General features: G+C 30.5%; 2 protein-coding genes and 1 non-coding gene across 3 annotated transcripts in view; all 3 read right to left on the reverse strand.

Annotated features, from left to right (window-relative positions):
- The window catches only part of LOC125861760 (nuclear pore complex protein NUP205), a 31,267-nt gene extending 24,975 nt beyond the window's left edge, over positions 1-6,292 (reverse strand). Inside the window, exons 1-6 of the mRNA XM_049541619.1 lie at positions 5,984-6,292; positions 5,283-5,378; positions 3,042-3,116; positions 1,019-1,123; positions 824-934; positions 246-405 (exon numbers count right to left, since the gene is read on the reverse strand). Of these exons, the coding sequence (XP_049397576.1) occupies positions 246-405; positions 824-934; positions 1,019-1,123; positions 3,042-3,116; positions 5,283-5,378; positions 5,984-6,124 (688 nt within the window). The 5' untranslated portion in view covers positions 6,125-6,292. The remainder of the gene's footprint in view (positions 1-245; positions 406-823; positions 935-1,018; positions 1,124-3,041; positions 3,117-5,282; positions 5,379-5,983) is intronic.
- On the reverse strand, positions 3,616-3,719 carry LOC125863488 (small nucleolar RNA snoR100). Its single transcript, XR_007446153.1, has one exon. It is a non-coding gene; the product is annotated as a small nucleolar RNA snoR100 (small nucleolar RNA).
- A 1,030-nt stretch (positions 6,293-7,322) lies between the features above and the next one.
- On the reverse strand, positions 7,323-12,181 carry LOC125862863 (beta-glucuronosyltransferase GlcAT14B-like). Its single transcript, XM_049542987.1, has 4 exons — positions 11,522-12,181; positions 9,543-9,618; positions 9,337-9,452; positions 7,323-8,152 (listed from the first exon to the last, which is right to left on the reverse strand). Exons 1-4 carry the CDS (start codon positions 12,051-12,053, stop codon positions 7,638-7,640), a joined length of 1,239 nt encoding a protein of 412 aa, XP_049398944.1. The 5' UTR covers positions 12,054-12,181; the 3' UTR covers positions 7,323-7,637.
- Between the last annotated feature and the right edge of the window lie 9,840 nt (positions 12,182-22,021).

Genomic DNA, 22,021 nt, shown 5'->3' on the forward strand with positions numbered 1-22,021 from the left:
TTACTGGGAAATCATCTCTGGCGACATCTTTCCCTGAAACCATGCAAGCCCAAATAAAACGAAGAAAAGATAAGCATATCCTTATTGGGAGTGAACTTAAGCCACTCATAACTTACTAGCCCACGCAATCAAAAATAAAAAGAATAATGCTACTATAAGTATGTCCTAATAGAAACAACTTCTATGACTAAAAAAAGGTGGAAGTGAACACGGATAAGATCAAAATATAACCATTCATAACTTACTTGCACGCACAACCAAAACAGAAAGGACAAGGCAATGAGCCAGAATGAGCCTTTCCCTGGAAACAACAGCTCTCCTTTCCACCAAAGCTCCTCTTGAATCAAGAATATAGCGTTCACAGTTAGGCCCACCCAAACCAGATGGCTCTTCTCGATTGAGTTCCTAAAAGTATACTCAACATATAATATCAAGAAACCATCAGCAAATATTCATTCACCTCACTTCTGTCAAATGAACAACGAACAAATTTATGAACTCATGTTTCACATGATCACGTGCACTGAAGGAACATTCTCAGTATCATCGGGAGGACAACCGTCCTAGGTTTTTGAACTAACCTGAAATTCAATTTAGATAACACTGGAAGATACTTCACATCAAAAATATCACTTTGTTTGTACTTATGGACATACTAGTGAAAAATTTGAACAACGGTTGACTTGGCGGAAAACCTACTCACACAAAACACTCTTCCAACAAAAAAACTGTCTATCTAAGCTCTGTCAATAAAGATGGTCAAAAATGAACAGATGTAACTAAAAGGGATAGACATGAAAGACAATTAAGTTAATCTAACAACCTTTATGAGTGAGATTAACCGCTTTCTAACTCCAGCATTAATGAGATTGTCCAAAAATCTCTGAATATCTGCCACAAGATCAGGTTCAAGTCCTTGGTCAAGGACAACAGCCTGCAAAATAACTTTAGTCATATCTAACAGGCAGCTAACAAGAGATAAATTTCTCTATCCCTAGAAACTAAGAATGAAGTATACCCTCAACAGTGTGTAAAGTGCTGTTATAAGATCTCTTCTCTCTGTATACCACAGTCCAGCTGCGAGGCGGAATATCTCTAATGGCTCACGTCCCAATAATCCCCACTGCATGCATCAATAATTAGAAAGAGAGTGAAAACTGGTCATGAAAACAAATTGTTATAAGAAAACTTTTGTATTGAAAAGAACTTATAGGTGGTGATTGAAACCCAAATTCAACTCCTGAAACTAAATGTATTTAAGTCGGAGATGTCTAGAGAGAAAGAAACTTCATTCTTTGAAGCGCTTAAGATTATTGAGCTGTCACATCATGGCTTGAAATCTACCAGCTTAGTGAGCAGAATGTCTCGATAGTGCAACCCTCCGATGGGGTTGTGATAGCGATACATCAAAGAAGGTAAATCTACCAGCACCAGAACAGAACACCTTAATTTTATGAATATCAGTTGATATTAGATACAGAACCTCAACTCTTTTGGCAGTTGTGTAAGAGTGGAAGCTACATAAAGGAAGGGCAGAAGGTACGTCATGGGTGATGCCTAGATCTGTAAAGGACTAGTTGTTGCAGGAAAGCTGTAAGAAGAAAAAGATAAACCAGGGCCTAGAATGTTGCTCCCTTAGCTTTGATGTGGATTGTTTGGAGAGAGAGAAACGGGAGAGTATTTAAATGGATAGAAATGAGTTTTGGTCAGTTGAAACCCACAAGGGTGGACGAGTTGGTTGAGCAGGAGATGTCTCAAATAAGGGGTCTAAGGTTCGAAAATCTCTGCATGCCTTCTCGGTCAAGCTCAACGCACAAGGTTTGTCTGGTGTAGTTTACCTCTCCTGTGTGATTGCGTGTTATTACACTGGAGCGGGGTTTACCTAGTGCACATCCAAAGGGTAGCAGCTGCGGGTTCCCTTATCATCAGAAAAATGAGTTTTGGTCAGTTGAGGAGTAGTCTCCAATCTCTTATTATGTTTTTGCACCCATGCAGTTCCTGGTTGTATAGAGGATTGGGTATCTTTTGTAGAGAACCATATTGTTTTGTAGGTTCTTTACCTTTTGGTATACCTCTTGTTATGACCGATTTGACCCTTTTGATGAATGAAATCTTGTTAAGTTGATCAAAATAAAAAGAAAGGGACAGAGCGTCCGGATTGGATCAGACCAGACCTAGGACTCAACACTAGATGAGCAGATTTGTGAGCCAACTGAGAAATTTGAAAAAAGAGAGTTGCTTGTAATGCCATATTTCTAAAAATTACATCCAAGCCCCAATGATATTCCAATAGCCAAAAGATCAAAAGTTCATATGTGCAGGGAGAGGAAGAAGTTGATATATGCCGACGCGATCTCAAGAATCTCCAAAAAAGAATCTCCTGATTGGTCATTACAGTTAAATCTCATTGGAGGTAGCCAGCAAGGACGAAATAGAAAAGTGGGTTAAAGCTAAGTGGGAACTCTTGGCCAGCATCAAGCAGAGAGACATGAATAACCTATAGCCTATATATCATTTTTTTAGTTCCTATCCAGATCAACGGAAAAAAAATTGTTGAAGTGGAAAAGCGGGAGAATGATGGAAGTCCCTGTTATAGGATTGTTTGTCCCGACTACCGAATTGACAGTTGCATCAAGTCAGTCAACAACCTAGAGCTGTGAAAATGAGGCTACTCTGCTACACCTTCGGTCGAGCAAACTGTTTATGGAGGTGAGACATCTCTGTGGAGGCTTCCTCCAAACAAACAAAGACATAAGGAGGCAGAAAAATCAAACCTATGTGCAAGTGCAACTGTTGGTGGTGGCTAGAAAGAAGCTTATCAAGGCTATGATCACATTGCACATGGGTCAAAGAGACTACCTTTATCCCAATAAGGGCAGGGGCTAGAGGCGACAAAAACAATGTTCAGAAGGGCAGAGAAGGCAAATTTTCGAATATCAAAGAGGAGTAAACTGTATAGTACTCTTTGTAATGAGCAAAAACTGATTACATAAGAAATTCCAAAAATTCTACAACACAAACAAATAAAGAAAATGACCTACCTCTTGATTGGCAGAAACAAGCAACCGAACAGAGTTTACTTCATTAAGATGTAGATCATCACTCAACTTTAGGGCCTAAATATCACAAAACAAATTAGACAATGCAAATGGTTTGCAACACCAAAACAAATGTGAAAGAGAAATATTTACAATATGCACATAAAGATAAAATGAGGCGTTCAATTCAAAGACAAAGTAGATATAGAACATTTAAATTCCACTATTATGTATGTGAACACAATTTTTTTATTACTGTGGTGTCCATGCCGACTTATATGCACCTCGACTAATTCGACAAGATACTTGCTACCTCCCACACGTCACAATTATTTGTTTAGTTCATTCGAGGTGATTCATATCTTCCTCTTCCACTTATATTTCTCCACTCACAACATCCAACAGTTGCATTCGTAAATCTTGCTTGAATTCCTCTAATTCCTACATTGACTTTACTTTACACTAGAGATTGCAATTGGGCCAAGATGCGGTCAGGCAAGGCGAATGAAGAGTTTTTTGTCCTGAAACGGTAAAGGTATTCTTTTTTTTTTTGAAAATGACATTAATAGATAATTATGGATGTGAGTCTCAACTCATGCCCCTAAATCATTGGGAATCAGAGGGAGCAGACATGTCAACTCTATTTCAATTTTTGTGCACATGACCGTGCTTCCTTCATTCTCAATATCATCCAGTGCATCGGCTTAATGTGCTCAGATGGTAAAGGTACTATTAATGAAAATACAAAAGAACAAAGACTCTAGAAAGACCAAAATATACTGATCTATGATAACCATGCAACTACTTCGTTCCTACTAAAATTTCTAGAAAAATCATGAACTGCACTATACCATCAATATGCCTACTGTTACACCAGAAAAAAAGAAAAGACTGTGCAAATAGGTGTTCGTAATCCTATTAATATGACATTTTTGTCCTCCAATACAAGCTCTATTCCTCCCCGACCATACAGTCCAAAAGATGCAGAGAGAAAAAATGAACCATATTTGTTTCAGATCCTTTTGGAATTTGTGTCCCTGCCAGCACTCTAACAAACCCCGGATGCTATTAGGCATCATCCAAGGTATACCACAAATACCTAGGAATAAGTCCCAGCACTGCTTGGAGCACATGCACTTCACATCTCGGCACAATGGAATATCTTGCCAGCCACATCTAAAAGTTTCTGCAACCTTCACCACCTTTTTTTTTTGAGAAAGGTAACATTACTTATATATCCACAGGTATACTACACCAACAGGTATAGTTCACCACCTAAGGTTGTAGGTGTGTGGGACCCGTACCAAATATGGTCAATCAATTTTGGGTACTTTGACCAAAATTAATAAAGAAATTCGAGAGAGATACAATGATTTTTAACTAAAAAAAATAGGGTGAAGTCACAATTTAGGTATATGTATTTTATCATTACAAGATATTGGTTGAATACATATGCAGCCCCTTGAACTTGCCAGAATTTCATTTAGACACTTGAACTATGAGTTGTTCCTATTGAACACCTAAACTCAAGTTAAATTTGTGTCTGTAAGACACATTTTGCTAACATGGCACTGTATGTTTGCCACACAATTTTTAGCACGTGAGGCCATCATTCAAAATGATATACATTTTTTTGTCCATCTTCTTCATTTTCTTTCCCAGCATTTAGTAGAATAATGTTCTCTTAGCAGAAGGGTCAAGTTTAGGTTGTAAAGAGGTGATGGCTAGTTTTTAGGCAGAGATTATTAACTAATCAAGAAAATAAAATAAGTCCAGTTGACATCTACCCAATGAAGGACAATCAAACCTCGTTATAACAGCATTTCATTATAACATCCTTATTTTCTCCAGATCCGAACTTTCATGTTTTATTTTACTTCTCTATAACAGCATTCTACCTGTAACAATTGTGGCATTCATTACCGTGGTACTTTCTTTGAAAAATTACCCCGCTATAACAGCCATACTCAAATATTGTGCAGTAACATTTGGTAAAAGGACATAATTATTGCACAGAGAGAGATTTCAAGCTCATATTGAGCTACAGCACCCAAAGTTTAGGGACTTGATATTGCATAACCGTTCTTAAGTAGATCAATTAGTGTGAACAAGTTTATGAAATCCAATTCTAGTTTCCAAGGGATTATGATGCTTTGATAGTAATGAAAAAAGAATCCTTTGAAAAAAGATCATGAATTAAGTTACACAGGGTATAACAAGAATACAGCATGGGATGGAACTCACAATTTGAACATCCTGATCATCCAGTGAAATTGGGCCAGAATCTGGAAGTCTCACTTCTTTGGACTGGACTTGAACTCGGTCCGAGGGCTTGGGGGGCTACATATTAAGGGGAAAAAAGTGAGCTTGGTCATTGATAACATCATTCTTTCACAATAATTTTTCCACATTTTGAAAGGAAAAAAAAAGACAATGCAAAGAATTCTCATTTTGGCCAAAACATTTCACAGGCTCATATTACTTTCTTAAAGCAAAATCAACCAACAAAGCAACCATTCCAAGAAAATGAAATTCATTGATCAATAGACACAAACAATTACCTCCTAACGCATAGACATACATGCTTGTATATTCAGAAAAAAAAAACATTTCTACAATTTAAAAAAGGAATTCAATAATAACTGCATAATTCAATCAATCATTCAATTAACTGATCCCTAAGCCAAACCTAATTAGGTCAGATAGGCTATACGAATCCTCTATATCCATTCATCAACATTAGAGACCACTCTTTTTTTTTTCTTATGAATAAGGACTTTACTAAATTTCAACAATAAATAATCAAACTAAAGTTAATTTGTTCTTTATATCTCACACATTCTTATATAATTGAGATATCCACTTTTTGAGCTTAAAACTCGTTTTTTTCCTTATTCACTTCAATAGCTACACTGACCTACCAAATAAAACGAATAGAAGTTTACCGGATAGGAAAGTAGTGACTGGAAAGATGGAAGAGAGTGACGAATGGCGTGAAGCAGCTCAATCCTCTCCGATGGCGTAGGAGGTGTGGGTCCCAATACAGTAGATTCAATTAGAGATAGTAAAATCTTCGGGGACACCATTGTTTCTCTGTTTCTCTCAGCTTTCAGCTCCACTCACCGGAATCTGTGCGTAATTTTCAGCTCCGTTCACCAGAATCTGTACGTACTCTTCAGCTCCGTTCACCGGAACTGATACAGTGAGAGGTGAGGAAGAAGGCGGGAAGAAAAGCCCTAGTTTAGGGTTTTTGTATTGTAGAATAAAAAAAAGTAAAATGAAAATTGGTGTACGGGAATTATTTTGTTAGTATATTTAAAAAAAATATATATTTGAAAATTGGTCCGAAGGCGGAAAAGGATCCAATGAATTCAAAAGAATTGAACGAAAAGTCATATAAGGTGAAATCTAGAATTTAATTGTGAACTTTTTGCATTGTCAGTAGTAAAATAATTTTTATTGTACACATATAAATGATTAATTTATGATCATAAATTTTAAAAATAATTATTTAAAAAAAAAAAAGAAAAAAAAAGAATCATGCTTAATTAAATAGGTTCATGTAAAATGAACCAGATAATATAGTATTTATAGTTCAATTTTTAAATAAATTCATTTGATTATCTACCAACGGCGACGGCCTTTGTGGTACCAAGGTTGACCTATGAGGAGTATTTGAAAGAAGCAAAAAGAGCCAAGGAGCATCCTCGAATCCTGATCAAGCCCCTGAAGCTGGAAGATTGCACATCCCATCATCGAGCGGCGTATTCAACTGCTTTTTTTCAAGCAATCGCAGCTACCGCTTGTACACTCTTTCCTTTTATTCCACTTGATAATTCAACAAAAATTTTCAAGTAATCGCAACTACTTTCTTTCTCTTCCACTGCCTTCCCTAATATGTTAATTTAACCTATATATTGGATTATTAGTAGTGACTAAAAATATAGGAATAATAACTGCATAATTAGTTTTAATGTAAAATTATTGATTGAAATTTGATATAATTAAATAAAATTTTAACTTGTGACATCTTGTAGGGTCTATTTCACTCAAGTAATTAGAGGTGAAGTAGGAAGAACACAATGAGGTCTCAAGATCAAATAACCAAACCAAGGTTACTTTAAGTATTTTGTTACTATACACATTCTACTTGAGGTATAAATGTTAAAACACACTGAAAGGTGTCCGAGTCAGGCACGCATCAACTAAACCTCAACTAATTTCACGAGATACTATCTCCTATCAAAATAGATATCGAGCATTTAGAAGAATAATTGTGAACTCTTGTTTAAAATCTTGAATGTATTATGTTATAGACTCAATCATATCTTACAAGAATGTGCCTCATTCACTAATAGTAACATCCCATCAGCCATTTGGCCAACAAAAAATTACAAGCAATTGCTCAAAAGAAGAAGAAAAAATACACCTATAAACCATACATTTCTACTCCTTTCTTAACCTTATAGCAAGTATATAAGTATAGCTGCTCCATTCCCCATTTATAACATCGTTCGAGGGAAGTAAGCAACGATCAACTGATCCGTTATTCAACCAAGAGATTTCCATTATAGCACGCGAATTGCAACCAGTCAAGAACTAGATGCAGTGCTTTGAGCTAAAATCTTTTTCAGACAACAAACTAGAAATAAGACTTTTCATTCTCTGTGCACCTGGTCCAGGTCTCAGTGAAGTTATATTTCTTAGAATATACTGTGAGATGGTAGAGTTTGCATCCCCACCATCAAACCAACTACCAGGAACAAAACCATCGACTTTGCGCCCCAAGAGCTCAGAATCAATCTTGTCAAGCACTGGTTCATTCCTGCGGAATTTTCTGGCGAATGATGCATTGCTGTCGACCATGTTCTTGTAATCCTTAAGAGTTAGAACATGTGGATGTTGCTTTGGAGGGTTATCCCAGGATATGAAATGAAGGTCGTGATTCACTGTAGTGTTCCGGAACTCTTCTGCATTGCATATGACAGTGTGGAAATATCCTTCAGGCGTTGAAAGGAAGTTGGCGTAGTACATTAAGACTATCCTTGGGAGGTTATCCCATCCCCATAAAAGGTACTCCATAAAGGGGCGAGAGAGCATCGTCCAAGCAGAGCCTGAGGAAAAGCGATAACATCACATTTTCAAAATCTTTAGTATGTTATGGATATTGATATTTGATTGTATATTTGCTAATTTCATAAACATATGACCACAGTGCAGAATAGAAACGGTGATCATACAGGAGCAAAAAAGAGAGAACTTGACCTACGAACTTATTCAAAGTAAGAAACCTTATGCAAGTGCAATAGAATAGTGCTTGCTTGAAATGAGTTAGTCTATGACTACCGCATTAATAAAGTATTCATTTTGATATTCAACACGAAACAAAAATGGTAGTTTGAAATGTCTTTGCTTTCATCTTTCTGTTTTGCAGAAGGCATTCTCAAAATCCCTTGAGAAGGATCCCAAGTACAAGGAAATAGGGGCAAACATTTGAGAGTTTTTCCAAAAGCTTGTGTAATCAGGTCCAGTCTGATATCTTTTCTAGTTTCATATGATTTGACGACTCAGACAGTCAAACAATCATGTTCTATGTTATAACAGAACATAGTTCACAATAAAATGTGTTAAGAGATCGTATTGTAGTATGGGGAATCATACTTGAACTAAGCGAAAACAACAGTTTAATTGCAACAGTTTTATTCATAGACCACATCGGGGATGACCAATGAAGGGTCATTTGAAAGAGTTTTCTCATACTAAAGGCCCCTTCAAGAAAGTCATTTATGTGATATTCCTAGCACTTAAATTTTACGTTGTTGTTTCCAAACCAACCATTTCCTCCACACCCAAGACCCCAATATTTGTCCCTAACATCTATACTTTCGTGTAATCTTCTTGAGAACATGCCTCTGGCTATGCATGAACTCTACCTGAAGTTAAGGAACGGAAGAGACAGTCACCCATGAGGAAATTCCAAATATATTTTCATTGCATAAAGCTGAAAGGATGCAAAGGAAAATTCATTAAGTGTATTTGATACTAAGTTGTTAATTCAAGCAGATTTGAAATCCAAATACACATGACTAACTCACGAAGATCTTACGGAAGAATTGGCTGAAAACAGGCCTAAAACCAACCCAAAAAAAAGAACAATATAGAGGTGCTTTATAGAGGCTTTAGACAAGTTAATACGGCTTTGAAAGCTGAGAATGGCAACAAGAAAGCAAGCCAACAAAGCAGCCAAAAGAGCTCGATTGCCTCCTTTTGCATAGACACAAATGCACAAAATTCTCACCTGTGAATAGTTTAAATGCTGTTGGCATACTCCTTTTCTGCGGGATCCAGAAAAGATCTGATTTATTCAGGCTGTAAAACCCTGAATCAATTATTACAGGCCTGGCTCTGTGGTATCTACAAACAGAAATATAACATTTTAGTAAGCTAGACATACTAAATCTCATCAAAAATAGGTTGATTGATCAAATGAAAAGCTCCACATACTCCTTCCATCCAATGTCACTTGTATGCTCAATAAAATTAAGTTCTCTTGGCACGGTCGAAAAAGTATGAAGTAAATCTGTCAAACACAAAATCAATGCACAGGTTCATTAGAAAGATGGTAATCAATGAGCCGGTCTGCACTAATATTACATTGGGCTCTTAGAAGAATTACGAAGCAATGTCCATGTTGGATCCAACAAGTAATTTACTTGTCAGGTGATAGGAGTAGCATAAGAATAATGCTAAGAGTGTTCCACAACAATCCCCTGCACACAAAGGCACCTCCGCTCCCCCAAGCACACACGCAAAAAGGAATCAACCAGTTAGCAATCAGTACACCTCAACTTCAAACTAGCTGGGTGGATACATGGATATTTTGTAGGGTCTATTTAGGTTAATTCTTCTAGTTGATCTGTACACAAATAGCCACCCAATTCACCGTATACATTTCCAAACTGGTATACATAGAATATACACAGTTCTACGCATACTTATAAATGGAATACATATACTTTTCGGCTATTTTAGTTTAACCGGTTGGTTGGACGGTTGTTAAGGTTAATTCTTTTTTGTATCCATTACATTCTATTTGGGCTCATTTCGTTCTAATAAAACAAACGTTATTTCTAAGGCAAATTAAGATTCTCTAAAATCTCACATTTATATTTACACGAATATACAAGTCTTTCCTCAATGAACCAGTTCCTGTACTTGTAAAAAATGTGAGCTGCTTAAAACAACTTCGGATCAATGTCAAGCGTGGATCCAAAAAAGTTACTAATTTATTGTAAAGGAATTCAATCAATGTATCAATCAAGTACACCTCGTTGGTGTTTCAACACACCTCAATTCAAAACTAGCCGGTGGCTACATGAAATTTTGTGTCCATCACATTTATTTTGGCTGCTCATCTTATTTGATTACTCAAGGATTTGTTATTTAAGGAAAATAAGGATTATCTTAATTCCCACACTTATATTTACACAAACCTACAAGTATTGTTTCAAACTAAAACGAGTCTTGACGAGTACCTGGGCTGAAGTAAGAGCAATAACAACTAGTAAGTCTCAATTCTCTTATAGTTAAATTACTGGCTTACTGCACTTCATGCCACTTCATCGACTGGAATCCTCTTTTTCACTACTATTTCAACTTTCACCACCACAAATGGCCAAGCATAACTGTCACCATAATTCTCACTACCACTTATAATGGAAGCATCTATACAGATTTGAGACTGAAGAGAACTAGTTGGGTCGCCTATCATTAAACATAAAAGAAAGGCAGCAATAGCAAGCAAATACCGCAGTTATTCAATTCGAAAACCAAGAATCTCAGCAAATGAAAGTGATATTCAAATATTAAGCAAATGCTCCCAACTAGTCCAGAAAAGGATACTCACTAGCAAACACACAGAAAAGGGCAAAGATATAATAAACAGATTCCAAAAAATAGTTTTTAACTACATAAAGCACTAAGATTAACGAACCATTCCCACTCACCACCTCCCTTAAGCAAAATACCAGCAGCATGAAGTGCATTACTAACCATAGTAGGTCCTCTATAAGTAACCAAATCAGATCTCACCACTACTCTCACAATTTCAACTTCAACAAACAAAGTTACCCTACAAAGTTCACCAACTCTAGTTGGCATTGTCTGTGTTAAAAATAAAAGAAAGGAAGCAATAGCAAGCAAGCACCACATTTATTCAATCTGAATACCAAGAATCTCAAGCAAATGAAAGTAAGATTGAAATATTAAACAAATGAAGTAAACACATGAAAAAGATATATATAAGATAATTTTAACCATGTATAAATAGTACAATTTTCCACTGAAGGGTTCTGAACCCCCTCAGCTCTACCTACTCCACACCTGGTCCCAACTAGCTCCGAAAAGGATACTCACTAGCAAACACACAGAAAAGGGAAAAGATAGATCAAAAAGATTACAAGAACTAGTTTTTAACTACATACCATCTTGTGTCACCAAAGGATAATCAGAAGCACTAAGATTAATGAACCAATCCCACTCACCACCTTCTTTAAGCAAAATAGCAGCAGCATGAAGTGTATTACTAACCATAGTAGGTCCTCTATAAGTAACCAAATTAGATCTCACCACTACTCTCACATTCCCAACTTCAACAAATAAAGGTTCCCTTTTTACAAAGTTCACTAACTCTAATCTCTCATCAGCTGGTGCTTCAAGGTCTAAATGTACAACATACTGGTTCAATGGATGGTACAAAGCCTTTAATGTCCTCTTTAAGCTCTCCCCATCTCCACTTGAACCAGAAATCAAATATGCCAATTTGGGTATTGTTGAAATAGGTCTAGTAGAAGGTATGTGTAGTTTAGATTCAACAAAGATTGGAACTTTAGCTTTAATGGATGATTTCTGAAATGGGGTTTTAGTTGAAAGAGTGAAAATGATTAAGAAAAAAGAGATTAAAAGGGCAAAAGCTAAAGGAACCATCCATTTAGTTTTCTTTATGGTAAGTTCCATTTTCTTGATCTGCTATGTCAAGATTCTATATTGTTCTTTGAAAATAGTATTAGTACTACCATTATTGACCTTTGTTGTTCTTGCTTTTCACTTGAAAAAATATTTTGTCACTGTTCATAGAAAGTTGTAAAAAGGCATTTTTGTTGTATAACAAATCTTGTTTAATTCTCTAAACATGGTGATTAATGGAGTTGGTGGACCCCACCACCAACACAATTGTAATGAAAGGAATAATCTCTCTCTTTTTAAGGGAAAGATATTATTCTATGATCATGTTCTTAATATATTCTAGTTCAAGAAATCATTTATCTATAGAATAGAAGTTATTTTAGTAATACCAGTCTCGAGTTTGAGTTTTAGATATCTCTTTTAAAAGGAAAGATTCTTATTCTATGATCATGTTCTTAATATATTCTAGTTCAAGAAATCATTTTTCTATAGAATAGAATTTTTTTGTTGCGAGTGAAATATCTAAATGAGTCCAGTAGTAATGTGACTTGAATTTAGTGAAAGCTCCAAGAATGGTGGAAAAAGAATAACAAAATGGAAAAATCCTTTTGGCCAAGAAATTTGGCCAGAATGATATTTTATCTATGTTATTTTATTTTTTAAAATATTTTTACCCTTTTAACTTTAATATTTTTTAACTAAAAATGAAAAAAGATCAATTTATTTTAAAATAAAAAATATTATAGTTTTTAAAAATTTTTGACCAAATTTTATGGCCATTTAGCACTTTCCTAACAAAATTATTTTAGTGAGAGGTTTGAAGGTGAATTTTGGTATATTTATTTTTATTGAAAGATTAAAGAGAAGTAATAATAAAGTTAAATCTAGTGTTGGTGATTATCTTCTTTTTTTTAATTTTTGGGACGTATAATATGCGTGAAAGTAATAATATTGTTGGGTTTGAGTAGCATTAAATTTTTTCTATAATAATGTTGTTTTAATTGTTATATTGAATTATTATTATAAAAATAGATATAATGTAACATAATATGAGTAATCACTTTTAACAAAAACTTGACCGTCATGGTTTTTTTTTTGTAATTTTTATAATTTAATTTAATTTTAAAAATTAATTAAATTCACCTTAAAAATAAAATGTGACAATTATTTTAAAACGTATCTGACGGGAAGTTTTAGTGAAAGGGTAGTTTATGATGTTGATGTACATGTAAATGATGTAATCAATTTTAGGACCCTCATTTACGCCATGACTTTAAATTTATAATAATTTGGGATATTTTTTTATTATTATTATTAAAAAGAAAGAATGGTGCCTTCATTTATGATTTTTGACTTATATTCAACTCCCTCGTCTTCAATTTTGTAACACAAATTATTCAATGCACAATTAAAATGACACCAATTAAAGGTCATAAACATAGCTAATTTCTTTGGTTGTTGGGGTTACCATCACCCTTTTTAGACTTTTATTTATAAAATATGAAATATATTATTATTAATATTAGTATTTATAAAAAAAAAAAATCACATATTAATTAATGTTTTGTATAAAATAATAAATTATCTCTAAAAATTTTAATTTTAAAAGCTAAAAAATGAATATTTATTTTTAATTTTGATACAAGTAAAATTACACGGAGGAAGTAATATTACTATTTATTAGAAGTGAGAATTGAGGTGTACCAACACTGCACTATTAAATTGTACAAAAGGGATCATGAATTGTACTATATATGTTTGGCCTACTTTATTGTTGAATCAACATGTGGATTGCATGTGTTTCAATATTTTAGATACAAATAATTCCCTACAATTTTCAATGTCTTCACTATTCCAATTCTCTCTTTTTTTTATTTTACTCCTATTTAGAAATGGGAGTTTGGGAGGACCAATATTGCACTAAAGAGTTGGACTAAAAGCTATAGAAATTGTACATTGAGGCCCACCAAAAAGATGAACTATTCTTTTTTTCTACTTTCCATTCTCCCCTTTTACTCTCTTTAGTTTATCTTTCATCTTAAAGTTTTCATACATCTTTAAAATATTTTGAATTATTAATTATTATGAATTATAATGTTTTGATTTTTGCATAGTTTACAAATATATAAATTTCATTTTAAAAAAATCGAAGATATCATACGCAAATTTATGGTCAAACTTAAACTATTTGATTCTTGAGAAATAAAAAGTGTCACATAAAATGGGACAGACGAAGGATAACTCTCAATTAAATTTATTTCACTTTTTAGTTTCCATTTTTAACATAATTTTTGAAGTTGGATTTGTAGGAATTCTATAGTAGACCCATTTAAATTTGACTTTTTTGTTTTAAATTAGAGAACTTGGCCGCACTTCGCACGATCATTAAAATTAAATATTTTTGATTAATTTTATATTTACTCTGTTGTTTAATCGTAATATTATTATTTGTTTTAATAATATGAAGATTGTGAAAAAAATAAAGCTTCACAAATTTTACATCTATTAAATGAGGAAGAATATATTTTTTATCAAATAAGTTAAAATATATTTGCTAATAACAAATTCTTCCATTGCATGAAGTTGATCCTTTAATATATAATATATATTCCGGTGTACCATTCTCCTTAAATGTCTAAGAAATATCTCATAATGTCAAATAACACTGTAATACTCCCTCTGTCCCTAATTACTTGTCCACTTTTAAATTGACACATTTATTAAGAAATCAATTAATGACATAGTGAGTTTATCATTTTACCCCTATTAATTATGAAGTAGATGAAAAGTTCTGCAATTTTCAAAGTAATTAGTCATTTAATTGAGGGTATAATAGGTAAAAAAATATTCTTTCTTGATTTGTCAAAATGGACAAGTAATTAGAGACAACTATAAAAGGAAAAGTAAACAAGTAATTAGGGACAGAGGGAGTACTAAACAAATGCATCAACAAATGAAATTTATATTAAAAATATATTGAATAATGACGTAATGATACCTTAATAGAATTTCCTATTCATTTTAAAAAAAAAAACCTTCACCCTTTCAATTTCGTTATATCTTCTTATTTAGTAGAAGAATCATCATTTATTATATTCTACTCCACCTTAATTTGTACCATCAGAGTTTTAAGAATAAACATTAAATTTTAAATCGAAATAAAAAATCATTGAAAAATGACAGAAAAAATAATAATAGTATATGAAAATTAAAATAAGGTGCAAGAAAAGCCTTTTCACGATAATTTTTTGAAATATATTGATAACAATTAAAATGAAGCTGTTATTTTATCTTTAAAATTAAGTTTGATTGAATTGAATTAGTACAATGAGAAAAAATATTAAACTAATAACTTTTTAATGTTATTAAATGCATTTTATTTTTAATTGAGTAGTAGATTAAAAGTTCCGAATTAGGATATTAAAATAATATCTTACTCTCTCCTTAATTATTATGGTATTGCAAACATTTATTTTCCTTAAATGGTGATTCATTTTCCATTTACAGTTATATCCAATTAATTTCTAATGTATTGAATGTGGTTATGGGATATTGAAATAATATCTTTATCTTTCCTTAATCATAATAAAATTATAATTTAACATTTATTTTTCTGAAATGATAATTTTGTTTTAATTCCTAGAACATATTGTTTACTATATTGAATGTAATTATAATAAAACATATTGTATTTAGTATGACAAAAGAACTCAAAAATTGGAGAAATTAGATAAATAGTAATCTTAGCTTCTAAGAAATGTCACATCATCATTTACATATCCAACTTTATATATATAAAAGAGTTAAAAAAGAAAAAATAAGTGATTTAAGAAAATTATATAAATAACATTAATGATGAGATGAAGATTAAGAAAAAACGTCAAATAAATTAGTAGTATTGATGATGATAAAAGTTAAATAAATCATTTTTTCTATTATTTAAATTTTTAACATAAATTTTCCAATCTTTTAAAAATAAAAATTAAAAAAAAAATCGAGGCAATAATTATTTTAAAGAAAAATATAACCAAAATTGTCAGAAAAAATTGATAAAAATAAATAAGTATCTATTACTAAGAATGGTGTCACTACATTTTCTATTTTAACTTTATTGTTACATATGGATAGAAACTTTTAGAAGAAGAAATGATCCAAAAATTTAAAAATAATGATTCCTTAAATGGTGATTCCTTTTCCATTTACAGCTTTTCAATTAATTTTTAATGTATTATATATGGTTATGGATATTGGAATAATAATTTTATCTTTCCTTAATCATAATAAATTATATTTTAACCTTTGTTTTTGTGAAATGATAATTTTCTTTTCATTCGTACAACATATTGATTAATATATTAAATGTAATTATAATAAAACATGTTGTATTTAGTATGACAAAAGAGTTCAAAATTTTAAAAAATTAAATAAATAATAATCCTAACTTCTAAGAAATGACACATATATATATATATATATATATATCTAAGAAAATGATATAAATTACATTAATGATGAAATGAAGATTAAGAAAAGAAGTAAAACAAATTAATAATAATATTGATGATGATAGGAGTTAAATAAATCATTTTTTATTTTTTGTAAATTTTCAATATAAATTTTTCAGTCTTTTAAAATTAGAAAATGCTAAAAAAAAAAAACTAAAACTAAAAATCGAGGCAACAATTATTTTAAGGAAAAAATAACAAAAAATGTCAGAAACATTGATAAGAATAAATAAGTATCTATTGCTAAGAAGGTGTCATCCCACATTTTCTATTTTAGCTTTATTATTACATATAGATAGAAACTTTAAGATGAAGAATGATCCAAAAAATTTTAAAATAACAAATCAATTATGTAAAAATACATGTGTAATTCTTATAAAGTTATAATAACTAATTTCTTCAAATGAATAATTAAATGAAAGAAAAAAAAGTAATTAAGAAAATAATATAAATAACACTAATTATGAGATTAATAGCATTGATGAGGAAAGGAACTAAATATGATCATCTTTTTAAATTCTTTTTTAAGAAAATATATATAAACTTTAATTAAAGATAAATAAATAAAAAAAAACTTTAAAGATACAAAAAATCAACACAAAATAAAAGAAGAAAGAAATTAGAAGAATAATGACGTTGACAGAAATAATATCTAATTTTCTCTCTTTTCAAATCACAAAATCAATTTTTGCTTGTTCTCCTCCTAATTTGATACGAATTCCATAAATAGAATGATTTTTTCTCCAAATATTTCTTCTTACCCTTTGAAACACTAATCAGCCTTCTTATAAATTTGTTAACCACAATGAATTTTCTCTCCTTGTAGGAGGAATAAACATTTTTTCAAAAAGTCTTTTATTTTGAAAAGAACTTTTTGTTACATAATCTCTTTCTTTACATCAATGTCTTCACAAGAATCATGAGATATTCTCTCTTTCTCTTTTGTTAAAAAAGTTACATGACCTAGAAATTTGATGGACATCTTAGCGACAGAAGTTGATATCATATATTGATCATCATCATCGTCAGAAGAAGAAGAGTCAAAGTGAAGAAATTTGTTTTTATTTGTTACAAATGGTCAACTATTTTTTTAATTTTATAGGCTAAATAATTATAAACAGTTATGAAAAATGAATAGTTTTTATCTTTTCATCTTCCATTTTCATTTACTTAAATCTATATTAGTGTATTGGATGTTGTAAAGGGCATAATTAATCGGGTATGATATAAACACTTTTTTTTTAAAATACAAATAAGAAATACAGAACAAAGATAAAATGTCAAAAAAAGGAGAAAAAAGATGAATAGAAATACTGGTCATAGAGATGTCGCATCAGATTGTCTATATTCAGCTTTATATATACATATATAGGTTCATGCCCTTAGATGTTATTTTATTACTTTAGCTGGCATCGACATTTTTGTAAATCTGATATCTACTTTGGAACATTTTATAATGTGGCATAGATTGATAATTGAGATCATAAATTTAAAAATAATAAAATTTAATTTAATATAATACTAATATCAATATCATAAAGATATATATATATATATATATATATATATATATATCATTTAAAAAATATATAAAAAGTATTATAAATTGTAATAATTAACCGCTTTATTTTTTTAAAATCATATAACTAATCTGATTTACACTCCAAAATTCATAGGTGTCACATAATTTAGACATTAATTCTTCATTACTCAATATATGTAATTATATCAATGACATATAAATTGAAATAAAAAAATTACATATTTTATTTGAAAATCACATAATAGTACTATAAGGTATAATAATTAACAACTTAACATATTTTAAAATTTTAGTTGACTCTCCAAATTCCATATGTCTCATGTAATTGAGACAGAGAAAAACATATATTGGTTTAAAATTAATAAAAATATTATAAATTATAATAATTAACAACTTAAAATTTATAAAAAAAATCCTTTAAAAAAATTTAGTTGGCTCTCCAAATTCAATCGGTATTACAATAATTAAAACATAGAAATTAACATAGATTGGACTCCTGCTNAGTATTATAAATTATAATAATTAATAGCTTAAAATATTTGAAAACATATAAAAAGTTTTTGTTAACTTTCAAAATTTCATCTATACTACATAAATTGGGAGAAATATAGATATATAGATATTTTAAGTTGCTAATTATTGTGAGTTATAGTACGTTTTATGTCATTTTCATATATATTACTTGCTTTGTCCTAATTTATGTGATACAAATGAAATTTCAAAAGTCAATGAATTTTTTATAAGTTTTTTTTTAAATTAACTTGTTGTTTATTGTGATTTATAATATATTTACGTAAAACATACTCTAAATAAAAATAATTAGTAACTTAAAATATATAAAAACATACTAAAAAATTGATTAACTTCAAAGTTCATATGTACCACATAAATTAAAATAGAAACAGTAACATATATTGGGCCCCGTGCTGGCACGGGGTCCCATATCTAGTAAAAGAAGAAGCAAAGGTTACCAGTAAAGCCCAACAAATTGTGCACTACTATTGTATTCCTTTTGTCCATATTTATTTGTCTATTTTTTATTTGACACACCTATTAAGAAAATAATAATTGGTATAATGAGTTTACCATTTTATCTCTATTAATTAATAGAATTCCGAAATCAATTTACTCATTAAATAGGTTCTCCCTTTTTCAAAAACAAGAACTCATAAATTGAGGGTATAATAAGTAAAACAATATTTTTTTCCTTGATTTGTCAAAAAGGGACAAGTAAAAAGAAACAGATAGAAGTATGAAAGAAAGAATAGTTATTGTGGGATAATTAAGATTTCTCCATCGTTATCAAAGTCTCGAAAGTAAGTTCATATGTACAGAAAAAAAAATATCATAAACGTCAGCCTTACAAATAAGCCAGATAATTTCCGATTCAATTTTAAACAAACGTAATATAAATATAAAACATCGAGTGAAAAACAAAACAAAATTTAGCTTTATTACTTCAAGTCACGTTATACATGTGGAGTTGCACGTTAAATTCACTTCCTCCAAAGTCTCAACCAATTACTCAAAGTGCAACAAATAACTAGCCAAGTGTACTCTTTCTATTCTTCTACCTTACCAAAAATTTAAAAAAAATCTACTTTCCAATAGTTAATTAGTAAATGATCTTCGTTTTATTATTTTTATATTTTATTTATAAATTTTATAGATTATAAATTTGAGTCTATCATTCTATTGTTGTTTGGATAATTAACTTTTTTAAGAATTATATTTGTACACTTTTTTAAAAATAAAGACAAAAATTTAAGCAAATAGACGGAAAAGTTTTATTTGTATAAATTGTATTCAATATTTATGAGTCCGACTAATTCAGACTTTGATCAAGAATAATTAGTTTTTAAGAAGAAAAAAAAGCTCTCTATCAAAAAGATTTTTGTTATCATGACTTGAATTAAAAAAAAATTAGTAAGGACGAAGGGGTCCAACCAGGAGCAAGTCTACCCTGATTGAGATTTTATCAAAGATTTCAAATAGTTTTACTTTATTTGGAATTTATTAGCTAAAATTGAAGATGAAAGTTGCATTTGATTATATTCATTTTTCAAGGTTCTAAAATTGCAATCTCTTTTGGGGGTCATGAATCTCCTAAAGGAATAGGAGAGAGCACTTCATTTGAAATTTATCGTGATGGATGTGTCAGGATAATAAGTGTATTTATTACTCCCTCTGTCCCAATTTATATGATTCACTTTCCTTTTTAGTCAGTCCCAAAAAGAATGACACATTTCTATATTTAGTAACAATTTAACTATAAAATGTCTATTTTACCCTTAATGAAATGATTTACAGCCACACAAATTTCTATCATTCATTTTGGACCACAAGTTTTAAAAGTCTTTCTTTCTTTCTTAAACTCCGTGCCGATTCAAACTATATCACATAAAATGGGACGGAGAGAGTACTTTTTTTTTAAAAAAAAATGTTGGTAAATTTTGTCTGAGGTTTTTTTTTTTTTTTTTTTTGGTTTTTGAGCAAAAAAAATAAAAGGGAACTTGAGTGAAGGACACACTGTATTTTAAACTAATTTTAACCAATTTTTTTAGGGGAAAAAAACTTACTTGTACAGAGTATTTTTTATAAATATATAATGTGTTTGTATAATAGTTTTGATGGATACTCCTTTTGTTTCATTTTAATTGTTACCTTGAGTAGACATTTGCCTAGAATTTGTAACTCATAAGTTTAAAACTTTATTCATAAGTGATCGATACTCCTTTTGTTCCAAATTATGATTTCATTTATTTTGTTAAATATAAAATTTTATTTATAAGTTAATATCTTATATTAAAAAATTATTATAAATTTTGTGAAAAAGAGATTTATATTCTATGTGAATAAATTATTTATACCGCGTGAAAGCATTATATTAAAGAATAACTAGTTATTACTGTTATTGACCTTTTGAATCAGTAAATATTTGTAGAGTTATATGTTTTCGAAAACTTATACTACATGGTCACAAACATTTAATTATAAAAAGAAAATTAAGATACTAATGTGACACCTCATGATTTATTCATACCTTGTTTATGAATATTATGTTTTGCTCACTTAATAACATAATAAGGTGAAGTGCGATTGACGTGTATTAAGTTTGAGTCAGATTAATAAGCTTGTTAACTGTCTATTTCATCAACTCTGAAGGTTGGAAAGAAGACTCTATTGAGAGAGCAGTAAAAAAACGTTTAACTGCTAAAATGTCCTTCAACAACAAGATTCAATAACATCCTTTCTTCTTATTCCATAAAAATTAGTTGCTGACTCAACCGCCCCTTGGGTCACTTATTTTTATCATTGTTTTTAGCATCGGTAATTGAAAAAGAGAGCCTAAATAAGCAAGTTTTAATAGTTTTCATAAATTGTGAGATATTTTATAGAGTACATTTTTTATCACACCTTTTTTATTTTGTTATCGACAATTGAATTTACAACAACAATTTAAATTTTAATATTATTTATTTATTGGGAAAGAACTTCAATTTACATGAGACTACATGCCTAGATTAAAATTTTATCAAAACTAACAGTTTTATTAAAATATAAATAAACATATCATGCCAACCGCCTTTTTCAAAATAATTTTTTAAATATATACATATTACATACCAATTAATACTATCTCGTATTCCAAGTATTAACTTTGCTTATATTGTAATCTTTCTTGCAATTATTGTGGCGTCATATTATATCTATATTACTCCATGACTTATGAGCACTTTTCTTCCTCTTGCAAACTAATACTAATAGAATAAATAAATTTATTTATTTTTGTTTTTCACTCGATATTCAATATCTTCATTAAAATTTGGATTTGCGTTGAAAAGTTCCACATTGTTAGACATTTGATAGAGTTGTAAGTACTCCTTCGTTCCTTACCATAGATCTCGAGATTGAAGTCAAAGTCCGCTAGATACAGAATCACCCCAGTGTGGAATTTTTCGACATAAATT

This window comes from Solanum stenotomum, chromosome 4, assembly GCF_019186545.1.
Source record: "Solanum stenotomum isolate F172 chromosome 4, ASM1918654v1, whole genome shotgun sequence".
Classification (NCBI taxonomy): domain Eukaryota; kingdom Viridiplantae; phylum Streptophyta; class Magnoliopsida; order Solanales; family Solanaceae; genus Solanum; species Solanum stenotomum.